Source organism: Nesoenas mayeri (assembly GCF_963082525.1).
Source record: "Nesoenas mayeri genome assembly, chromosome: 8".
In the NCBI taxonomy this organism is placed as follows: domain Eukaryota; kingdom Metazoa; phylum Chordata; class Aves; order Columbiformes; family Columbidae; genus Nesoenas; species Nesoenas mayeri.
In genome coordinates, this window is record NC_137554.1 from 9,803,319 (window position 1) to 9,822,725 (window position 19,407).

The 19,407-nt window shown below is 37.2% G+C and overlaps 1 protein-coding gene across 1 annotated transcript in view; it reads left to right on the top strand.

Moving 5' to 3' along the window:
• Positions 1-18,787, top strand: part of HS2ST1 (heparan sulfate 2-O-sulfotransferase 1) — a gene marked incomplete at its 3' end in the record, with an annotated part of 74,612 nt that extends 55,825 nt beyond the window's left edge. Inside the window, exons 2-7 of the mRNA XM_080349114.1 lie at positions 3,612-3,850; positions 8,375-8,460; positions 12,435-12,573; positions 16,093-16,190; positions 17,368-17,525; positions 18,561-18,787. Of these exons, the coding sequence (XP_080205240.1) occupies positions 3,612-3,850; positions 8,375-8,460; positions 12,435-12,573; positions 16,093-16,190; positions 17,368-17,525; positions 18,561-18,787 (947 nt within the window). The remainder of the gene's footprint in view (positions 1-3,611; positions 3,851-8,374; positions 8,461-12,434; positions 12,574-16,092; positions 16,191-17,367; positions 17,526-18,560) is intronic.
• Positions 18,788-19,407: the final 620 nt, after the last annotated feature.

Here is a 19,407-nt window from a genome sequence, read left to right on the forward strand (position 1 = left end):
TGATTTGTTTCTATAATTAAATATAGTTGGGTGATTTGTTTCTGTATTTATGTAAATATTGTTCAGCTGGGTTTTCAAATATTTTTACGGGTGTGTATGGGTCTGGTGCATTTTCACAGATGATTTTATTAGTTGAGATCCTAACAAAATACAGCTAAGCAATCAATCTTGTCTTTCCAATTCTCTCCAAGTGCTACTTTTCCTGTTAATAGCTTTTAAGCTTGTTGACAAACTGATTTGACTTGAAATGGCAATGATCTTGAAGATGTATAGTTTTGGTAAACAATCAGTGTAGCAACCTTTATTGTGCTGATCCTGTGTGGTACTGCCTGTGTGCAAACCGTCCGTGTGATGGGTGAAAGTTTGCACGCAGGACAAATGCAGACGACAGAAGAGCACTTGACTGCGTAGTAATTATTTATTACAATGAACCTAAACAGGCAGTAATAAAAAAGTGAGGCAGAATATTTTTTACCTTAAAATTATACTGTATTGTATTATATTATTATGAAAATCTGTCTTTTATTCAAAGTACAACTTGCTTAAATGCTGATTATCTTGTTAAATTGATGTAGTTAATTAGTGTCAAACTTAGTGTGGACAGTCTTAAGCCAGTTGGGACATTTGGCTCTTAGTAATTTTGCCTAGATGTTTTTCTTACAAAATCAAGTTTAAATAGAATGTAATGAAAGCAGTGAGACTGTAGATATGATTTTGTCCACAGGATCTCTAATGGGAAAGAAATTACATAACCTGATTTTCTTTTTAAAATCTATTTCAGTGAAAAAAATCCAGCCTTACATAGACAAATTCTCATAATCAAGTTAAATTTCCAGGGCTGTCATTGTTAAAAAATATAGACTTAATAAATACCTAGCATCTTCTTCCTCCCTATCTTCAACATGTGAAAAGTCATTAAAGCATATATTGTATTTTCTACCATACTCTAGAAACATATAAGCAGTGTTCATTTTTCAACCATTACAGGACTTATGCTTCCAAGATTCTTTACATTTTATAGAAGAATAAATTAAGTAGTGAATCAAATGCCTATCAGCTCCTCAAATTCTCTAAGTCTTGATTAACTTGTTGTCCCAAAGACAACAGTTGCATGTTACCATTACTGGACCTTCTCCCCCTCCCCAAATAAATAAATAGAATTCATATGGATCAAATAATGTGCCACTGTAAGAATTAAACTGACTTTTCAGAAAGTACCAAAAAAGCTTCCTGACTTCATAGGAAAAACTGGGAAAAAGACTTGGCCTTTTACAAAACTTGCAATTTGCCTTGTTGTGTTATTAATAGACTGCAGTGGAACAGGCTGACCAGGTGAGATCCTTCTGCTGCTTCAGCTGCTGCTCACCAGCTTTAGCTTCCCTTGCACTTCAGCACTTTCCATCCTGCACTTCATCTCAGCTTTTGTTTTTTAACTATTGCAGTTATTTCAAAAAGGTGATTTTAGTTTTTCATCATAAAGGTTAGTTTTAGTTTTAATTTGGAATTTAAAGCCTCCTTATTCTTTGATAATAGAACTGTCTGTGTGCTTCACACTTGTGCATGGGTTCTTGCTTTCCCCTCTCACCACACAGCGCTGAAGGTGATTGTATGCGATAGCCCTTCTGCTAATTGCATCCAATCATACATCTTTTATATCCTATGCACAGCCTTTAAAGTGCACTTATCATGCTAAATCTTGAATCATCATGGCCTCAAATACCTCATTAGAGGAGCACTTCTAATCACTCCTCTTGCAAATTGTGTCTGTGTCTCACAAATGTTTAGTTCTTCTGGGTAAAAGGGGAAGGTTCCCTCTGCCCGGCCAGCCTCATCAGCCCTGGAGCTCTGAGCAGTTCAGATTCCAATCTAGCTGAGATCTACTGCTCTGGTGTAGAAAATACAAATGACATTTGTTTCATTTCAGCCCCTCTAGGTGGTATTGAGTCTCCATGCAGCTTTGGGCAGCCGTGTGGTTAACGATGTCCCCTACCAAATGCTTCCTCTAATCTGTTGCTGGCAGGACGGGCAGAGCTGCCAGTGCCTTTGTGTTGTAGCCATTCTCAGACGGATGAAATCTGAGTCTGTCGCCTCGTCTCTTTCCAAAATAGGACGTTTGCCAGCAGTGATGGGAGAGGTAGCAAATGAGAAAGGAAGGAGCAAAAACTGTGACTGATGTAGTGGGGAGCAACAGATGTCATGTGGAAAATTGAGATATACTCAATAAGCATTTTTTACAAACATTTTCATGCTGATGTAACTTAGTTATGGGGTGTGAGATATGAGCATATGAGAGAGTGAGTGAGTTTAAGCTTTGAAGCATTTCAGACAGATGGAAGTTTGTGGCTGAAGACAATTTATGTGGAATTACAGGCTAGTGGTGTTCACAGCTTAATGATTCTGATTTAAAAGTGATTTTATATTATAATTAAAGAGATGTGGTAAAAGAGATAGAAGGAGGTGGGTTACAGGCAGCAAGGGAATGAAATGCCGAGAGCTGCTGCTGTTCAAGGTGTGTCATCCAGAAAGAGCTGTACCTTGTGTAAGAACATAATACAGAGAATTACAGGTTGCTCTGGTGGTACCAACTTCAGCTTAAACTGTTGGCCAACGCAGATTTCTTTGAATACATTATTAAAGGCAATATCACAATAAATGAATCAGAAAAGGTGCTTTGACATCTGTATTACAAATCGTATTAAAGTATATACTTATCTAGAACAGAACAAAGCTGTGTCTGAATCAGCACAAAGTACTTGATATTCATCAGTGGCAAAAATGAAATGCTCTAATGCTGTGGTTTTTTATTTTCCAGATAGTCTTTTAGCACTTGAAGCAGAGTTCAATTACTCAGATTATTGCCCTTTGTATAGAAGGGAAACCGGTTTATTTGCAATGTGCCAAAATGTCCTGCTCGTTGCTTGCTTTTTCATGTTTCTTTCTTTTGATGTGTTTGATGTATTTCAATGCGGAGAGATCACTCTTCAGGTTAATGTTAACTGTTTCATAAGCACCTCTTCTATTCTCAAACTTGATAAATCTGATTGAATTTTTGCAAACCTGTTTATTGTAATGCTTTACATTTGGGGTTTGTATCAGTTGAAATAATAGAACAGTGGTTTCAGCTGAATTCCAGTGCCTCTACACAGTTAATTGCCTGAATCTCTAGTGTTACTATTTCTTCTATTTTCAGAAAATTCATATTCTCCAAATTGCCTGAGTTATTCCTTCTATTATAATTTTTAAACAGGCATTTTATAGAAATTATTTGGGGTATTTTGTGGATGTCACCAATTTCATAGTGCATTATAGACACTTTTCTCTAGAGACGATGGCTTTCAGTAATATTAGTGTGAGGGACAGAATACAGTATGTGTTCCCTAAACGTATTGTTTTCTATTCCTCCTGTTCTGTGTCAGACTAACTCACCTTTCATCATCGTACATTTTATAGATCAAGTTTTGCTTCAGGTGTGTCAGAAATATATACGACAGCAAGTGTTTCCTTTATTGCTGAAGAATTATTGCTTTTCACCACGTTATTTGCATTCTATAGTTTGAACTTCAAAATTGGTGATATTTACATGGAAATTTTGCATTTGTCATCCTTCACAGAAAGGGCTATTGCAAGACATGAAGTCAGAGAGATAGAACAACGTCATACAGTAGATGGGCCCCGACAAGATGTGACACTGGACGAAGATGATGATGTGGTGATTATTTACAACAGAGTACCTAAGACTGCCAGCACATCCTTCACAAATATTGCCTATGATCTTTGTGCAAAGAACAAATACCATGTTCTACATATCAATACAACCAAAAATAATCCTGTTATGTCTCTGCAAGATCAGGTAGGCTGCTGCATTTGGGGTGTCTTTATTAAACAAGGGGAAAGTATAGAAAGCTTTTTTGCTATTGCGGACTTAATATGGTCTGATGGACTTGGCTTTTATGTCACTTTTTCAGTATAAATGAATTCTAACGTGTTTGTATTTTCTTTGTAGAGAATTAATATTATTTACTAAATAATAGGTTTAGGTTTTTGCTGGGCTACTGACGGTGGTAAGTATCTGTTTCTCAAACAAAAACAAAGCTAAAAAGGGACACAGCTGGGGCAGAAATTAACTTTGTTGTTGTCACTGTAAAAGTTTATTGTATTGCTGTTGTCTGCCTTTTGGCTGTGCAACAGTATTTGCCTGTCATCTCCATTAGCAGTAAACACAGTCGTAGGTGATTTCCTGGAGCAGTGCGGGCTGTGCCGTGCTGTCAGGGCTGTTCTCTCTTTGGGACCAGGTCTGGTCAAGTCTCACAGGTGATAAACCATGCCATGTTGCCCATGTTGTATTTCTGACCTGTGTGGTCTGTAAGAAAACCACTTGCTTTCATTAAATCAGAGTGGTTGTTTGGTTGGATTTTATTAGTTGCTTGTGTTTTTCAGTACTGATACGTTTTGTCTGTATAAGTATGCCCATGTTATGATAAGTTGGGTGGCATACCAGCCCCACACACTTCAGCTTTTTTTTAAATGGTGAAATTGTCATCTAAAACATTTAAAACAAAACTACTGTTCTGTCTTGCAGTGTGTATTCTTGATACATTATTGGAAAAGGGGGTATGAGAACATGTTCTCTGTACTGTTGCTGTGAACATAGAAAAGCCATGGTACAATTACCCAGTGTTTCAAGCCCTCAGCTTGCTGTTTTCTGTTCCTTGTTCTTTTTTCTCCTGCAGTTTCCCTCTCCATTTTGCTTAAAAGAGCAGCCTGAAAATACATAATCTTGCTTCCAAATGTATTCTAAACCAGTGGCTTCTCAGAGGATAGCACCCTCATACTGACTGTAGTACTTACTTCCTCTGGTGAGGGTTTCAATGGCTGTTAGAAGTGGAACAAGGAAAAGGTCGCAGCGACTCTGTTAGAAGTGGAAATACTGCTGTGTGCTTCTGAATATTTAAGATTTTTTCTCTTGGATTTAAATGGCCTAAAGAGAACTAGTGTCCACTGCTGTACATGTGCCAATGGTATTTTTCCTTCTGAGAAAGACATGTTGATGCGAAGCGGGTATCCTGGCTCTACTGTGGCCGAGCTGGTAGACTCTGTCTTTTCACCATCTCACAAAATTGCTGCTCTTGCCTTGAGCTTCCTTGTGGTTTCTCATGGCATACAGCTGAAGGTGTGCTGCTAGCCTGTGTCCAGTGTTCTGACGCTCAGATTCAGAGCTAACAGTAAGTTATTAGTTTGTATGACATGTGAATAGCTGAGCTGCCAGTGCATTCCTGCAGAGGGATTCTGATTCAGTCATCCCATCATGCTTGGCCTTTAAATCTGAATCTGAGGTTTCATTTAATAGAGACACTATGCTGGTCTTCAGTCCTACTTGAGAGCCCTTTTTTTGTAGTTCAAACGGAAAATCCTCGTGTACTCACCAAGCTGGGCTTGTGATAGTCATCCCCCCAGTTATTTTTAGTTTTAAGTCAGCTATTCAGGAATTGACAAACAAAACTAGAATGTAATGATGTGAAAATCTGGGGCTTTTTTTGATATCCAAAAGTCCACGTGATGCCAAGCCACAGGGTAATGACCACCATACCATCTCTTGGGGTGTATGTTCAGGCTGCAGAGAAGAGGGACTGATGGAAGCAGTTAATGGACGGAGATGACAGCTTACAGCATCACTTTGGTTTGCATGCACAGATTTCCCAGGGCTTTTTGCTCAGACCAAGTATGCTGGTTTGGTTGTTTTTTGGTTTGGTTTTGTTGTGTTTTTCTTTAGGCTCACTGGCACTTGTTTTAAATTCTTATCGTCCTAGAAACTGAATGTATTTAGCTTACCTTTCAGGACATCTTACGCCCCCAGAGTACATTTGATCTGGCTTTTTAATTCAGTGAAGCTCTGCTGATTTCTCACTTACTAAAGGCTGTGAAGCAACTTTGTACCTTATGATATAAAAGCACCATGAAACAACTTCACAGGGATTCCATATATGTCTATCTGAACTTTTAAAGTAACCTCAAATTTTATTCAGTTGGGTTCAGATGGAGAAGCTTGCTCAGTCTCTTGAAAGCTCCAGTATCTGCTAAGCCCTGGGAAGACAGGTAAAATTGATCATATTTAACAGTATGAAGCAGCAAGCAGTATTCATCTCTGCCCTCAAATGTGTGAATCCAGACTCATTAGGCTGTGACCTGGAACAGTTCTGATTTTTTGAATGCTGCAAACTGCAGGAAGGTAGAAATAATCTCTTTTCTAAAGGCTAGTTATAGGTGTTAAAAACTTCAGTTCTCAGAGACACTGTGTATTGGTGGCCATCTTAAGGCAGATGTCAATGTCACAGCTGTCTTTTTAACCCTTCCTAGCCTTCTCTGAGCTCCCCTGGTGTTAAAGTTAATAAGAGGCTAGAACATCCACCCTGTGTTCATAAAAAATATTTCTGTAGCAGACAATGGCATTGTAAAGCAAAGACAATAAAGGATTTTTTTAACTATTACTGGAACATTTAGGATTTGATGCCATGTGGTGGCATGGGGATCTAAGGCAGAACTGACCCTTGGGATTTGGCACTTAACATTGCCCTGTGTCTAGTCTTAGTCTGTTGGCTTGGTCATGGAAACATAACTGAAATGTGAGCTTTAGTACACATGCTGGGCTACACACGATGGGCAGCATAACTGGTTTACCTGCGGAGTTATATCAACTGTCTGTGACATTTTGGGGCTTGAGTGTAAGGGAAGGGAGGATAATATATGCTTTGCATTTAGGAAACTTCTTTCCCAGATAAAGAAATATTCATTGCTGAGGCTTTCCACTGAAAATATCCCGTCGTTAATCTTCGAAAGGTGCAGTCAGTGCAAGTGTGGTTTGTTTCAGTAGCACTAAAGGTAGTTCAACGAGATTCAAAGGCTCATAGATGTATTATCAGTTTGTGCTGTGGACAAAAGCAGACAGAAAGCCAAGTAAGCTTCAAACATTGTATAGCATTGTGCAGTGCTTTTTGTTTAAATTTGCCACAATTTTCACATGGAATATATGGTTGAAGTCATGAAATGCCACAGACTGTAAAACTTGTACACTGAAAAAATGAATGCTGCCTCTTGTTAAGAAGTAGTATGTATTTCTTTTACCTGAGAGTCCAAGAGCAAATGTTTGAAGAAATAAGTAAAAGTTATCAACTTCTTAAATCCCAGAATGCAAGTTTGGCACATTTGAAGGAACAGCAGCAGGCCAGTCTTGCCTCTTAAATTCCTCTGTTAGTTATAATAAATAATAAATATCATTTTTCAGGGCACTCTCAATCTGTTAGACTGTACAGAATGTTAATGTGTTGTCTTGAGCTCTCAAACTTTCCGTTTTTTGACTCTCTTGTCTCACCTCAGTATCTTCTTGGTTATCTATATGTCACCATATAACAGAAAAGATATTGTAGATGTGCAAGGAATGCTATCTTCTAATTCCTAGCTTCCGAAATGGCATATCATTGTCAGACAGCTCAGGCAGTACAAATTTATCATCTTCTCTTTATTATCCAATTCACTAGTTTTGAAATAACTTTCAGAGTTAAATGCTTTGATGTTAAAATATTCTTTTCATCTAATAAAGCCAAGCTATATCAGGATTTGCATGTCCTACTTAATTTGATCATACTTTCTGGTTTAGGGCATGTATCATATTTAGTTCTTTGAAATGTAAAGCTATTCCTGTTTTTGTGAAATTTGCTGATAACTCCTTTATCAGCCCTTGTTTAAGGGCTACTTCATGCTTTAACATGGAAGTTTCACTGAATTGTTAGGCTAAGAGAACTATTCAAAATGGTAAACTATAGATCTAATTTACACTGTATACATACATAAAATTTGCGGGTTACTCATGCATTGCATTTTGAGATGGGGAAGCAAATCAACCATCAGATTTGTTTCTTATGTCCCAGTAAAACAGGTCTAAGAGCATGTTTGCAAATCTAGTACGCTTTTATCTGAGGGACTAAATACAGATCAGATGATTCCATGTACTTGCATTTCTGTCTGTTGCTGAGGGATTTCCACATTCCTTTCAAAGGACAAGTGCAATGGGCTCACAAAAATGTAAATGGTTGTCTTGCTAATGTTTTTGTGATAGCTTTCCTTGAATTGCCCTTCTGATTGTTGTATTCTGCTTTTGTTTAGTTTCTGATCATCAAGTTCTAATGATCTAAAAATAGGCATCTTTATGCTTGCACAAAAGTCTATTTTAGTTGACACAAATTCTTTGGTGATATTCAAAATAGACTTTTTTTTTCCTAATGCATTGTAAGATTTTATTTACAAACCAGAAAATACCAAGTATGGGGAAACTTAATGTGTTCCAGCTGTCCAGAAACCCTTTCTGCTGTCACTTTTACAGGTCCGATTTGTGAAGAATGTGACTTCCTGGAAGGAAATGAAACCAGGATTTTACCACGGACATATATCTTATTTGGACTTTGCAAAGTATGTTACCCTTGGATTTATCTGTTGAGTAGCATAGTCGTTAAAGTTGCTGGGCTCCAACTGGGATATTACTGCCCTCTTGTGATGACAGTCTGATAGCTGCCGTTTTGAAAAATTCACACACCGAAATTCCTATGCTGAGCAATGTTTGGGTTTGATTGTCACCGTTTTCTCATGTCTTTTTGCATGATAAAATGTAGCCGAGTCTCATTTCAGAACTGCTGATGTACTAGGCTTAGTGTTCCTTGTCTGAATTTGACAAGCTTGTGTTACTGGAAAGCCTGGCTTTCTCTGGAACATCGGCAGTTCTGCCTTAGGGTCAGTTTGCCATTCTGAGATGCTAAGATACCTGTTCTCAAATATATTTCCCATAACAAGTAATACTATATGCCTCTTAAGTTATGTAGTTCTTCTCTATCAGAGTATCCCTTTACACTTTATAAAAATATTAAAAGTTGTATTTTAAAGCAGTTTTCTGACCTATAGTATCACAGTATGTTTGGGATTGGAAGGGACCTCAAAAGCTCATCCAGTCCAATCCCCCTGCTGGAGCAGGAACGCCCAGGTGAGGTCGCACAGGAACATGTCCAGGTGGGTTTTGAATGTCTCCAGAGACATTTGACTTGCTATAAAAAGCATTGAAGTAATTCTTGTAGAGTTAAATCCTGGTACTTTGAAAATTAATTTTAAAGAAAATGGGTGACTTCAAAGGTTCAGGATCATATCTGTATTCCTGCTTCCTTGTGGTTCTTGTCTTGTTTTTGCTTCTGGATGTAAAGCAGTGATCCTCGGTAGCTCAGTCTTGTGAAACCTCCCCTTGAACTGGCAAGTCAGTTTTGCTTAAGATGCTTACTAGGCAGAGCTTCATCTTGTGCTTGCAGCATGTGGAAAGTGGTTTAAAATTACAAGTGGAATTTTCAGATCTCAGCGTATTCAACTGCACAAGCAGTAGTAACCACTACTTTTACCTCTTGCTGATGGTCAGCCCTCAGTAATTCTATGTTTCTATGTATTAAAATATTTATTTAATGAAATGAGCTCTTGTATGGAATAATTTATTTTGTTTAGTCATTGTTTTTAATTATTCATTCTGTTATGTACACTGATTTTTAGTTCTAGCTTTTTATTACAAACAATGAGAAGGGGAAGTGAGAGCTTCATAGATTCCCCGTACAGTATATTATAAACTATGAACTAGGAAATGCTAAAAGCTACAGCAGTACTGGAAATTACCAATGGCACCAAGTTAAAGCTGGAAGTTTACAAAAACTAACAGGCAAGAATTCCTAATTGCAAATCAATCAATAAAATAAAGTATAACAAATTTCATTAACTGCCTGTCTGCCTTTTTAAAATGAGCCAATGTTAATAAGCATTTCAACTGAATAACAGCTTTTTGGAACAGCAAAATTTAATGCTATTTTATACATTACTAAATTCTTAAAGCTGAAAACATTTTCAGATACTGGATTTTTTTAAAAAAATAATTATTTTACATGTAGAAAACATCTAAGCAGTTTCACAGATTTCATTCATCTGCATCTTCCCTCCAGGACTGTGTTATCCTCACATTGGTTGTTATCCTTTCACCTAATAACTTATTTTTTCCCACCACAGCTTGCTGTCTCGTACTTTTGGTTTTAATTATTAAAATAATATGTTGAATACTCTGGTTGTGTTTGGCGAGGCCCACACTGTTAAGGCTGAGGTGTATTCTTGTAGTGAACACTCCTGTAGTTGAGAAAGGTCTGTGCCTCCTTATACACAGCCATCAGACTTAGGTCCACTGTCCAATATCAAAAGTACCTCTTAAATTACACAGAAGCTTAAAGTACCGGATTCAATTGGTGACTTACAACATTGAGGACAGTTTATCATAACCCATCCATGTAGAAATTACAGTAGTGATTTTTTTTGTTGTTGTTTTTACTTTCTGATCCACCCTTATTCCCTATTTTGTCTGGCAAATGGTTGGAAAAAAAGTTATTTGACAATGCAATCACCAAATCATTATCATTATTAATGAAGTTACAATAGTAAGTAAGCAATATTATCATAACTGAAGCTAGTTTAGCAAGGTCATGTGCAAATCCATTTGAATGTACAATCCAGCACAAACATTTCCAAGGGCTTTGATACCTTCTTTTAACTCACAGGTATGTATTATTAATTGAGGCTGCTACTATATCAAAATGGTTTGTTACAGTCTTCTACAGCATTTCCAGCAGAGTCTGTAGCCGGTGACACACATGCCTATCCGAGGCACTTCAGCAGACCCGAAAGGCTGCAGTTCAAAGTCTGGGCTTTGCATCAGCACAGGTCAAACATTCCACACTGTGTTGCAGCTCAGGGGTCAGAGCTGGCATGCGGACACGTCAGCTGCCTGGAGCTGCCACCCGCTGCTTCATTGGCACTCTGCTGGCAACACCCGAACGATCAATAGCTTTCTGTTGCCTTTAACACTTTCTGTGTCTGTAATGCCAGACTTTTGCCAAAGTAATGGCTTTTAATTGTGGTTTGTTTGTTTTGGTTTCTGTTGCTTTTTATTTTTTTTCTGTCTTCTGCTTATTCTGTTTCTGTTCTTCAGCATTTCAACTTCACATTTTTTTGTATGAGCAGTATATGGTATTATAGTTTGCAGAGTACTACCTAAGAATAATGATACTGCATCTTAAAACTACGAGTGCTTTCTGTTTTAGCCAATCTAGGAGGCTTGACTGGCCCTCAATGCAGAACACTTGCCCAGTTTGCATGGGAACAGAAGGGGCATTTGACATGCTTGCAATTTCCATTGTAATATAACCTCTTTAATGTTTGGATACCATATTTATTTGCCACAGTAATATTTCAAATAGGAAAGAAAATCAAACTGAGAAATGTATCATAAAGGCTGTCCTGAACGTAGATCATTGAAAGGTAGCGTTTGCACAAAACAGTTTTGGTGATTTTAAATCTCTCTCATGTGTCCCATGAGGTTACCACCTCAATTCACCAGGCTTCCTGTTTGTAACACAGTAAATCAAAATTTCCTTAGGGTGAATGTCTAAGGAAAATATTCATATATTTAGATAGACAAGTTTATATGGTTACACATACTATCTTAGGCTTATATTTAATTAAGCATAGCCATATGGACTCAACTCAGGTAATGGATGTTCCCTGAGCTCTGTCTTCCTCTGTCAGAGCTGATGTCTCTGACAACTGGAGACCTGCCAGGAGAGCCACCTACAGCGTTTCATGGCACAGTGCGGGAGGGCAGGAACCTCCTTGGACTGATTGTTAGACATAGTGGCTGCTAGACTAATTAAGGCATTTCTAGAGTCAAGATAGTTGTATAAGCACTTTTAATATCTATTGACAACCAATGATAGGACATGGGGTAATGGGTACAAACTGGAACACAAAAGGTTCCACTTAAATTTGAGAAGAAACTTCTCAGTGGGGGTGGCAGAGCCTGGCCCAGGCTGCCCAGGGAGGCTGTGGAGTCTCTGCACATATTCCAACCCGCCTGGACGCCTTCCTGTGTAACCTCATCTGGGTGTTCCTGCTCCATGGGGGGATTGCACTGGATGAGTTTTCCAGGTCCCTTCCAATCCCTGACATTCTGTGATTCTGTGTGAGAATATTTCAGTTTTGTTTGTTTCTCTAATTAAAACAAACAAAATCACACTCCTGCGAAAACTGAAAATTGGACTGAATTTCACATCTTAGAGACATGGTTTAGAGGTGGACTTGACAGTGTTAACGATTGGAATTGATGATCTTAAAGGTTTTTTCCAAGCAAAATGATTCTATGATTCTATCCACTTAACACACTGGATGTGGGGATGGGACAAAGTGACCATTAAAGTTCCTCTCACCAGCATCATCTCTGTATATAAATTACAGTTGTATCAACAGAAACAGACTGTAAAGTATTAGATGCAAGGTTTTGATTTGGCTTTTAAAAGATATTTTTTCCTCTTTTACTTCAGATTTGGTGTTAAAAAGAAACCAATTTACATAAATGTCATAAGAGATCCTATAGAACGACTAGTTTCTTATTATTACTTTCTGCGCTTTGGAGATGATTACAGACCAGGGCTACGAAGGCGAAAACAGGGGGATAAAAAGGTAAAGTACACTTCATTATAGATATTGTTCTTACCAAAGCTAATGTGAAAACTATCTTTTTAAAAGTCCTGATAAAAGCTGAATAGTTCAGCCTTGGTTGATGGTGGTGACTCTGTTAAGTTATATTTTCCCCTTCATGTCCATACTGGATCACAGTGTAACATTAAGCATATTCTTTGCAGCCTTATAAATTCACTTTATGTTGCGTTTTGTTAAAAAAATGAAATTAAAAAAAAGTTTTCAGGTATCCAGAGCTGTAAGTATGTAAGAAATCTGCACCTTTTCTGTTGAAGACCGAGAGACATTTTTCACCAAAAGCTGTAGAACTGCTGATGCTTTGGCTTTGACATTCATTTGGTATCTAATTAGCAACTCAATTTATTTTTTTAATACAAATATTGCAAAGGTATTGCATGGAGAGTCTTCTTGAAAACTATGGAGTATCAATCATACATCTCTATTTCTTCCATCTGTTCTAGGAGCCTATAGGAGTAGTTTGGGTTAGCATATTCAACCTTTGACTACTAATGCAGTTTCAGAACAACATCATCATTTAGACTCCATAATATATTTATTCCAGAAATAATTTATATATCCACTATAGTGGTTTGCAGTAAGACATTCATTGGAGGCTGCTGCTCTGGACTTTCCTTAAATCAGGAACAAAAGTAGGGTATTAACTATCTAAATATAGTTTATAAAACTATAGTTAAAGCAGTATAGAAGCCTTTGCAAAACACAAGGAGTTTTGTACTTTACATAGCCAAACACTTTTTAAACTTCCAGTTGCAATGTTTTCTTAAACTTTTCTTAAACAATTTTTCTCTGCTGCAGTCAATTCAGTGTAGCACCGTGAAAATACTGAGAGACATCGAAAAAAATAACTAAGCAAAAATCACATTGAATACAACTTAGTTCATAGGCACCAAACCAACTAATAAACATGACCTATAATTTTGTGTGCCCCCTACCACCCCACCCAAATAGTGTTGTTTCAATACTGAGACGGTTCCTGTTGGCTTTCCAGCCGCTCACTCCCGGCTCCCCTGTTACTGAGGCTTTGGCGCCATCTCCTGCTGCTGCATTTCAGTTTATCCAGACATCCCGCAGCACAGGGAGAGGAAAGCTGCAGGCAAAACAAATTGAAATGAACCTTAAGAAATGTATCTTCATCGACTGGCTACAGAGGTGATTTGGTGTTATGGTGTTGTAAAGGCAGTTTTAAAGGGAGACAGGATCTCATCTTTTGTGACCGTCTCTGTTCCTGTTCATGAGGAGCATGTTTTAGCCAGTGGAACAGCATGCTACATACTCTAAGCTGTTTATAGGACTTAATATTTATTAAAAATAATTAAATTAAAAAGTTGTGGTTTATTTTTGAATGATAATCCAAACAGACTGGTTAGGAGGTAAGTCACTGGGAAATGTAAAGCTGAATTCCCAAATGCAACTGCTTGGTACACTGCACTTTAAGTTCTGATTTGCTGGAAGAAGTTGAAATGCATTCCTATTCATAATATTTGTAATGCATTGCATTAATAATTTTATATTTCTCTATTTATATTTCTCTATTTCTCTAAGTATTTTATATTTCTCTATTTTTTAAATGTTGTCACTAACATGCCACTTCATTTAGATCTGAGACTTAGTTGTTACCATACAGATTTAATTTGTCCTGTAACCATCTCTAGTTCATTTGGAGTGAAATTGATTTGATATGCAAAGTTTTAGGGTTTATTTCATTTGAATCAGGTAATACAATTTTTCCATGGTATTTCCAAGAAAACTATACATATATAGATGGTGTCAGTTTTATACACATTTCATATAAAGTTTAATAAGCTCAACAATGGATTAACCCAATTTCAGTGTGTATAATGCTGATATCTATTCTAAGCTGTGTTATAGTAGGTTCACTGGGACCTCTTCAAATGAAATGCAGGGGAGGTCAAAAATACAATCTTTCTAATGAACGGCAATTGCGCCTTCATCAAGTGAAAGGAATCTCAGTGTACTTTACAACCTCTCCCAGTCCGTACGATGGCATTTCTATGGAGTTCTTCATTTGTTTCCTTTCTATGTCCAAAGTTGTAGATAGCTTGGCTCCAAGAACAGAGTCTGTAAAGACAAGTGTTTCTTATCATAAAATCTCTGGATGGAGTAGTCAAGGTAAGTATGTAAGAGAAAGTGGAGAAGGAGGTCTGTCCTATTGCATCTTACTTAGGAAATTACTTGCTTGCTTTTGCATGTTAACTATAAAATAACTTGCAGGTATAATCAAAGAAATCCTGCTTTTGACAGATGCCGGTTTATATTTAGTAATTACATTCATAAGTTAGCAGCTGCATTTAAATAATTGAATTCTTAGGTAATGTAGATGTTGTGAAATACTCACGATAGATCAGTGCAGAACTTCTCCAGAGAACCATGCTAGAGAAAACACACCAATGTCTTGATTTCCTAGTTAAGCTACATTTTTTATCTGTGTTATGTGACAAGTATAAGCTATTCTAAACTCAAAGTGCAATGTGGAACGAGACACCACAGGGTAATCCCTGCTTTGGCCTAATATCACTAAATTTATCAGATTATTTCAAGAACTGGACCTCAAAATAGAAGCAAAGGATGTTGTCCTTGTTCTAACACTGAACAATTAAACAAATATATTTGTTTTTGTTTTGAACAGAAACTTGTAATTATATGAAGAAACATTATAGAAGTTGTATATGTGGTCACTTATTTGTTATTAAGTTTTTTTTTTTTTTAAATCTGTTCTAGAGAGATGGCTTATATCTTGATTACAAATATCATAAATACATTTCTTTATGGTGATTGGGTAAAATATTTACAAATTCTTTCCAGTGCTAATGAAATTCTTACTGTAACTGTGTTACTGCAGTTGAAAATGTGTTGCTCTAGCTGTCTACCCAGGTAGAGTGTTGTTGTATGGGATATTCTGTTGTGCAGTGAACAACTTGCTTTCACTTCTTCTGATTGCCGAAACCAAATTAGTGTCTGAAATGGCGGTTATTTGTCATAATATTTAAAAAGTAATAGAATATTGTTTAATCTATGGCACAAAATGTGCAGTGTTCTTTGGTATAAAGATACAGCTATTCAAGTATCACACAAATGCTGATGGCATTTGGGACTGTATCTTTAGGGACTTACTTTTTAAGGGAAAAATGACGATACCAACACTTATTGACTGGTTTTGCTTGTTGTGACAGATGGTCTTTATCAATGTTATCGCAAAGGTATATCAAATATATCAGGTACAATCAAATTTTTTGTTCATTCTAATTATAAATATTGTCCAAATACTATTTCAATCAAGATAAAAATAGGTCCTCCTAATAACACTGTGAATGCAAGGCTTGTAAAAATTAGGGTTTTTTTCTTCATACACATCATATCTTGTGTTGTACTGTGCCCACTGCATTTAGCAACTAGCCAGGCTGAAATGTTTGATACATATACTTGATTTTAAAGCTTATCTCAATTTTGTCTTTGTTCCAGACCTTTGATGAATGTGTGGCAGCCGGAGGTTCAGACTGTGCTCCAGAGAAACTTTGGCTTCAAATTCCATTCTTCTGTGGCCACAGCTCTGAATGCTGGTAGGAATGTAAATGTAGCTTACGTTGTTAGTCAAGTGTATCAGCACTGAAATCTAAACTTAACAAATTTGTACATGTAGCACAGTTGGGGAAAGTGTGAGGGACTGGAGAGAGTGAAGCAGCAGGTACTTTAGTGATTATTTTCTTTTGCAGATGCATTCTACTGAAGCAGTCTGGCAGTTCTTTAAACAAGCAATATGTTAGGATACTGTATCAGCCTATCAGCGGTGCTATGAGGGAAAACAAATGCTTTCAATTTCAGAAATTATTTTTGGAGATTTAGTCTTGACATTTTTCTGTTTTGTCAGGCTACAATATCCATCTTTCTGATTGGAGGTATTTTGTTTCAAGCTCCTAGAGCTGCTGTGGCAAGTAAAATAATTGAGATCAGGATAAATGTATCTTCTTAAACCTTTACCAGACATCTAGTAATCAATGCTACTTAGTAGAAACTGAAACAAAAGCAAATAGTGTCCATCTGTCAAGGGCATGGACTTTAAAAAACTATTTAGCAAACTAAAAAATCAAGGGCAATTATTTGTAAAAGGTACTGTTCATCCAAACATAACCAAAATAAACGGCTACTTGGTAGCTCCTCTTTCAGTGCCTGTTGGTCAGACCTATCTACACCTGAGCCAGGTGGAGAAGCAGAGAAAGAAAGAACTCTGAATCTACCTCTTCACCCTGTCTGGAGTTAGAAGGAGGAAGAAAAAGATGTCAGTTGACTTTCTATCTGTCATTCAGTAGGGAAGTCCTCACATTAACCACAATGACTTTCTAGTTCTAGTAGTTTGCAAAAGGGAATGTGTGTTCTTACCAGAACCACCATTTCTGGTATCTGTGTGAAAGTAGAGACTGAATTGACATGGAGAAAATGTAAACCCTCCAAAAAATGCATTAACAGAGACAGTAACCACATACACACACTTTTTTTTTTCCTTTTTTTTTTTTTGTTTTTTTGGTGGATGAGTTATTATTCAACCTAGAGGTCTCAAATTGCTAGATAAGAATGAAGATGAGATAAAGTGGAAAGGGAAATGAAGTTACGAATAGTTATAACTTGAGATTAGACTTGCCCTTCCTATCCCAATGTGCTGTTTTGAAGTAATCTCTGACTAGGGACCAAGGATGGTTGGCTGACATCAGAACTTGCTGTAATTGCTCTCTGTCATTTTAGGAATGTGGGAAGCAGATGGGCTTTGGAACAAGCCAAATACAATCTGATTAATGAATACTTCCTAGTGGGAGTTACTGAAGAGCTTGAAGACTTCGTCATGTTATTGGAGGCAGCTTTGCCCCGGTTCTTCAGGGGTGCCACAGAACTGTACCGTACAGGTATTTAAATGGCTGATTTCCATGGATTCAATGGATTTTTCACCCTCTTATCGCTTTTTTAAAATGTGAATTCTTTAGACCTAAATGAATAGTTCTGAGTATCTGCCGGGTTTGCCTCTAAGTTGCCCAATGTTTGTACAGAAAACTCTTTAAAAGACTCCCAGTACAAATTTTTGAGGGCAGCCCAAGTGTCTTCCTGCCTTACACAAACTGTGAATATTAGGGTTGGGGTAAAGGCAGTTGTGTAGGTATGCACACTTAAAAAATTGTGGCAGGTGTTTATCAGAACATGTTTGAAAGGTCTTGCAGGGGCAGATTTCCATTTCCTCAGAAGCCCTGCTGCTCAAGTGAAATGTGCTTGATGCAGCCTGGGTGGCTGCGCAAAAAGGCCCGAGGGATACAAAGGCCCAAATAAGTGTTTATCTTCCTGGAGTCCTAACAACATGTTTGTTATGTAGCCAGTACCTCAGTTTCTAGGAGCTGACCATGCAACTTATGATGAAGAAAAAGTCCATCTAGCAGGGCTTCTATGTGCAAACAGAGGGAGAAAAAGGTCCAATGTGTAATATTAACAGGTTTCTTACAAAGCAACAGATAGCAGTTCTTAGGGAAAATGCTGTCATCATTTTGGTTATCTTTTTCTCATGAAAGAAGTCTCTTGCTCTGCAGTTTTTAAAGTTCTTAACATTTGATACCAGATTAACATCTAAATAATTAATTTTGAAAGACTAATCTTGCTCCAAGTACATTATGTGGAGTAATCTTGTTCCTTAAATGAATTGTTCATTCCCTGGGTTTGTTAGAGTAACGAGGAAGAATTGAAAGAACTGATGCAAAATTCATTAACATTTAGCGAGAGAGACTGCAATTTTCCAACCCGTGTGTTACATTAATACATTCTGGATTAAATTTTGTCACTTCTTGTGCAGTTTATCAACATGCTGAGAGTCTAAAACTCTGTAAATAAAGGACTGTAAGCATTTTTTAATCACATGAACTTTAAAGTGAAGCTATTAACTTTCATTTTGCATTTAGGAAAGAAGTCTCATCTTAGGAAAACAACTGAGAAAAAACTTCCCACAAAAGAAACTATTGCCAAGCTACAACAGTCTGAAATCTGGAAAATGGAGAATGAGTTCTATGAATTTGCACTGGAGCAATTTCAGTTTGTCAGAGCACACGCAGTTCGGGAAAAAGATGGAGAATTGTATATTCTGGCTCAAAACTTTTTCTATGAAAAGATTTACCCCAAGTCAAACTAAGAACACGATACTGTTAGATTTATGGATCTAAATCTTGGGTCACATCGTCATCTTATTCCTCAGCCATGGCAACTAGATTACTTGTAGACCTCCAAGACTTTTCTTTCTAGATCTGAGAAAAGCAGGCTGTGGATCACCTCTGGGGCGCTGGATACTGGCTAACTATGTTGGTAATCCAGAAGCAAAGGCTTCATTTCTTTTATCTAACTAATACGTTCAGTGGGAGTTAATATCCTTTACCTGAAGAAATCTACACTTTAATTCGGAGCAATTAATACACAGCAGTTCTAGTTGAAAATATAAACAACAAAAAACGCTTCTGTTGATGCTCTTTTTAATTTTCAGAACAATTTCTTTTCCTTTATACTTCTGTGAAGAGGAAATCAGTTTTCCCAGCTTTCAACATGGAACTTTTGGTTGTATACAATATGAGTAGTGTTAATAACTGGTTGACATCTGTGCTTTGTTTTTGTGAATCATGTCACATGATATTTCTTGGGATGGTTAATCATGTTCTGCTGAGAAATGCTGCTGCTGCTGGAATTGCCCATATTTATAGATGTGGTTTTATTAAAAAATAACAACTAATCATTAGTGTTAAAACATCGTTTCCTTGTTAA